General features: G+C 40.5%; 1 protein-coding gene across 1 annotated transcript; it reads left to right on the top strand.

Moving 5' to 3' along the window:
• The first annotated feature begins 646 nt into the window (after window positions 1–646).
• LOC117949757 (transmembrane emp24 domain-containing protein 6-like) lies at window positions 647–2,543 on the top strand. Its single transcript, XM_034880294.1, has 4 exons — window positions 647–992; window positions 1,079–1,205; window positions 1,288–1,442; window positions 2,120–2,543. The coding sequence occupies exons 1-4, from the start codon at window positions 792–794 to the stop codon at window positions 2,339–2,341; spliced, it is 705 nt and encodes a 234-aa protein (XP_034736185.1). The 5' UTR covers window positions 647–791; the 3' UTR covers window positions 2,342–2,543.
• The last annotated feature ends 2,457 nt before the right edge of the window (window positions 2,544–5,000 follow it).

Genomic DNA, 5,000 nt, shown 5'->3' with positions numbered 1-5,000 from the left:
ATTTTATAGCATTGTAAAACAAATGGAAGTGTTTTTGAAATAGTATTGAGTAAAAGTTGACATATTCCAGTCTGTGATTATCATCAACATCCATTCCTTTAATTTTAGTCTCAATAATTCCTAATTTCTGCTTTTCTAACTCAAACATTAGGTATAATTTCCCATAAATGATGTTTATTGACCATAAATTCCGAAATTAAATAAAACGAAAGTCAATAAGTTAGTGTTACGTGGGGTTGAAAACATCAAAAAAAGTGACAAACATTGAAAAAATAATCCAAAGTGTTGAAAAAAAGTGTCAAAAACGTGAGGAAAAGTTAAAAACATTGATTAAAAGCGTCAACAAATGTGTTGATTTTCAACATTTTTTTTTCATACATTTTTTTTTCACAACTTTAACATATTTTGATGTTCTATTGTGACAATAAAACAAATTATTATCATATTATTTTAGTGGGAACTCATAAATAACTACAAATAACTAATGTTAGGGAAATCTGTTTATGTTTTGTAACGCGTTTCTGGAAATAACCAAATATTCACATCAGTATCTGCCTTAAAAATCATGTATGGAACATGTATAATACCTTGATGTTATGAAACATCATCATCATGAAACCTGAAACCAAACCAGTGAACGACTGTGTTTTCATTGATATTTTATCAAAGCTACGCCTTTGTGACGGAGAGTTTGTAGACGTGGTTAATGATTATTTTCCAGCTCATATCTAAGAACCAACAGAAGAAAAGCAGCGCGACCTTCACGTCCTGCTCCACGGTGACCTGCAGCCATGCTGCTGAACGCTCTGCTCCTGGTGTTGGTCTCTCAGGGTGTCTGGACCAGGAAGTCCGAACCGGTCCTGGGCGAGGCGGACGCGGGGTTCTTCAGGGGGTCGGACCAGTATGACTTTGCGGTGGAGGTTCCTGCTGCGGGGATGGAGTGTTTCTGGCACTTTGCTCACCAGAGTGGAAGCTTCTACCTGACGTACATGGTGAGAGTTATGATACACAGACAGTAGTAATAGTTCCTGATGTTCCTGATTCGTCTCATGGGGACTTGCTTAATGTGTGGACCCAGGTCCAGTGGGTGACGGGGATGGCCTCTGATCCCCGGCTGTTTGTGACGGTCAACTCGCCCCAGGGTGCTCTCGTGGCTTCAAAGAACGAGGCCGTGGGTCAGATGACCTTCCAGACGGAGGTGACCGGTAGGACGACCAGAAACACACATATATACATTCAATAACTACAATCTGTCTGTGAGGTTTCACTGCAGCGTCCCCCCAACAGGTTTTTACCGGTTGTGTCTCGGGAACCACAACAACCAGTTTGGAGGCATCAGGGTCTTTGTGAACTTTGGCGTGATCTACGAAGGCTTCGAGGACTCAAAGAGAGAGATGGAGGAGGGGGAGATGGTCCTCAACAGCACCGTGGCCGGTATTGAGGTATTTGTCTTTGGGATTTAACCCCCATGTTGTCCTCATGTTGTCCTCATGTTGTCCTCGGGCCAAATTGACCCGTTTTCCTATATCAACGTTCTTTTTAATTCCCTAAAATAACATGATTGATTCCACCCAATGCTCTTTGGCAAGTAAAAATCTCTACTTTCATTAAAAACTATCTTATTTCCTGTGATAAACATGTATTCCTGACTCAATTCAGAACATTATTCTGGATATGACCCTTTGTTTTGTTTTTATTTTTTATCTTGAATTATAACCTTATGATAAAAAACAAACCCCACTTCCATGTTTAATAGTGTGCTAGTAGAGACTGATGCATTCCCTAAACATAGATGTTATCTCAGCTGTTGGAAATGGAGATAAAGAAAATTTTTTTTGATAGATTATGAAGTAACATTTGATTTCAGAATTTTTTTTAAAACCCCAAATAAGTCCCGGGGTCAGTTTGACCCGAGGGACACGAGAGGGTCCCGGAGGTGAAGACAACACCAGGGTTAATAAGGACTGGGAGTCACCTCACCTACTTATTTATTCATTATAATACTAAACTAACTACAGGTGCTCCCATACTTTAAGACGTGACACTATATTCCACATATCATCTAAAGCCTGTTGCATGCTGGGACATGAAACCCGACAGTGTACCATGTCTGCTTTAGGAGAGTGTGCAGAAGCTCCAGAATCAGATCTTCCACATGTGGCGTCACTACAACTTTGCCCGCATGAGGAAAGGGAAGGACCACCACCTGCTCCTGTCCAACTCCAACTACGTCACCTGGTGGTCGGCGACCCAGAGCCTCGTCATCCTCGCGTCCGGGTACCTGCAGCTCCGCGTCCTCAAAAGACTCTTCGCCACGGACCCGGGCCGGCCGCGGTGCTGAGAGAGGAACAGTCGGACTTCTTTCTGGTCTACTTCTACTGTCTCCTGTCCGGTTTTTATTGATGCATGTTTTGGAAAAGTTTAAAGATGCTTCACCCCATCTGAAGCTGGAGAATCACTTCTTTGATTAAGAGAAATGTGGGTCCTAAACGTTGTTGCTTGTTCTTTCTTCTGTTTATAAAGCCACGCTGACATTTTTTAAGTTATTGGTCAAAAGTCTGGGGTCACTTACAAATTCCCGTTCCACTCGACTATAGACAGAATACCAGCTGATCTGAGTGTGTGTGTGGGGGGGTGATCTTTAATGCAATATCTACATTGCCCATTATAGAGCAACCTTTCATCCGATGTCCCAAAGACTCATTCTGTCCATAATTTAATATCATTTTTAAAAAACTGAGAAAACATTGGAGAAGCAATTTGCAATTATGTAAGAACATAATGTAATCTGAAAACTGCTGCCTTAGTTTCTAAGGGCAGAAAAATGTAATATACCTGTATATGTATGTACAGTATGTATGTATACTGTACATTATATATATATATATATAGTATATATATTTATGCATGCTTATACTGTATGTGTATATATGTATAAGCGTATATACGTATATATGTTTACATACACATATACATTTATACTGTATATAGACATACATATATACTGTATATATCATATATATTTGGAGATATATATCGTATACATGTGGAGATATACTGTGTATGTACATAATACACTGCTTGTGAATTTACTCCCAGGTACCACAGTCTTATCTTAACCTGTAATCGTTTATTTCCTTCTGTTGCGTGGGCTGGAATGATCCATTCAGGTGGTTTCATAATCCCATTTCCTAATGTGTACCCCTCTTACAGTGTGATACCCCCCCCCCCCCCCCCCCCCCCCCCCCCCCCCCCCCCCCCCCCCCCCCCCCCCCCCCCCCCCCCCCCCCCCCCCACCCCAGAGCTGCTCACAGTACCCGTGGATTCCCGACTAGCCGAGCACCAATGTGATGCCAGCGGGCTCAAACTCTCACCGCCGTGAACAGGATAAACAAGTTGAACAAATAGTTGGCGTTGCGTGAGAGATGCATCAGAGATGCCAGATACCTGAGGAGAATGGAGCAGCTAAACAGGCGATGATGAAACTCAAATACATTTTCATCATCACTAACTTGCACACTCAGACAGGTAAATAGCCTTTACTGCTTGTGTTGTCCTCGGGTCAAATTTGACCCATTTCAAGTGTCTTTCAACCAAATTTTCAGAAAAAAACGCGGCTTGTTCCACACAAAGTTCTTCACAAGTAAAATAAATGATCACTGCTTTCTTTAAATGTGGTTGTTTAACCCTCATATTGTCCTTGGGTCAAATTTGACCCGTTTTCATGGGCCGTGAAATAAGCACTGGAATCGTCAACAAAAAAACATCATAAAAAGCACCCACAACAATGGAAAAAGGGACAAAAATGTTGGAAAGAGCAATAATGATGTTGAAAAAATGTGACCAAATGTTTTTTTTTTCATGGTTGACGGGAAGACCATACTAGGGTTAATGGATTTTGATGATTTTAAAACAAGCTTCTTTGTTGTAGTATGCTATTGCTGTTTGCTGCATTTTTTATTTAGCTGAAAAATATTTCTCATTTTTCATTTTTTTCTACATTAGCCCATCATGTGTCCAACCATCCCAGAGCACATTTCAAGTTAAGAGCTGGAAAACCTCCACAATGAGACAGCGTTACAGACGGAGGGGCAGCTCTTCTAGTCTACGTTTCCATCTTGTAATGCCACTTCTTTTTTCATCATGTAATGTTTGGAGTATTTTTAAAATATAAAGTGTTTGTAATAGAGCAGACTTAGCGTATAATAATAATCATATAGCCCTGCTTGTTCTTAATGTTATTATGAAATATGTGTTATTGCCTGTTTTATTTACCGCCAGGCGAGCCGCTCAATGAGTAACACTGGCTCAGACAAATCAAATGGCATTTAGTAATAATAAGTCTCACTTTTTATTACTTGTTTATTCTTATCAACATTAGTTTTAGTTTGCAGTTTTTTGTTGTTCTTTCATCATCTATTCTGATGCGTTTAGGGACTGCTGAGGTTTACCTGTAAGCCTAATATCTCAGACTAATATCTCCAGTAGTGTACATATGCTTTAGGCAGGGGAGGGGAGGGCACCGGCTATTGTGTGTACATCATTCATGAATGATTTAATCCATTCCACTGTCCCGACCGCCTTCACAAAGGTGTTTTCTGTAAAATGTTCTTTGTCTTTGTGACAATGAATTGTATCGTCATGAAAGCTATAGACTCATAAGACACTGCTTCAGATTAATACAGCAGGTGAAGAACATCAACAGGGTTGACACATGATACTTATTTTGTGTATAAGACGAGAAGAAGGAGAGAGAATGAAAGTTCATCAGTTAGAGGCTGAGCGGTCCCATCGATACAGACACAGTTACTCTCCATTACTCTGGTTATAGACCTGCATGTGTCTTCAGTTTCTTCAATGCTTCAGGTATAGACCTGAATATGTCTCCAGTTTCTTCAATGCTTCAGGTATAGACCTGCATGTGTCTCCAGTTTCTTCAATGCTTCAGGTATAGACCTGCATATGTCTCCAGTTTCTTCAATGCTTCAGGTATAGACCTG

This window comes from Etheostoma cragini, chromosome 8 (genome assembly GCF_013103735.1).
Source record: "Etheostoma cragini isolate CJK2018 chromosome 8, CSU_Ecrag_1.0, whole genome shotgun sequence".
In the NCBI taxonomy this organism is placed as follows: Eukaryota; Metazoa; Chordata; class Actinopteri; order Perciformes; family Percidae; genus Etheostoma; species Etheostoma cragini.
The sequence above is the reverse complement of the archived record's forward strand: the minus strand, read 5'-3'. Positions and strand labels throughout refer to the sequence as shown.

Excerpts from the sequence above, each read along its gene's own strand:
- LOC117949757 (XM_034880294.1), top strand. The coding sequence starts at position 792 with ATGCTGCTGAACGCTCTGCTCCTGGTGTTGGTCTCTCAGGGTGTCTGG. Across the intron at positions 1,206-1,287 it reads CTTCCAGACGGAGGTGACCG|GTTTTTACCGGTTGTGTCTC; the intron begins GTAGGACGACCA and ends TCCCCCCAACAG. Across the intron at positions 1,443-2,119 it reads GCACCGTGGCCGGTATTGAG|GAGAGTGTGCAGAAGCTCCA; the intron begins GTATTTGTCTTT and ends TGTCTGCTTTAG.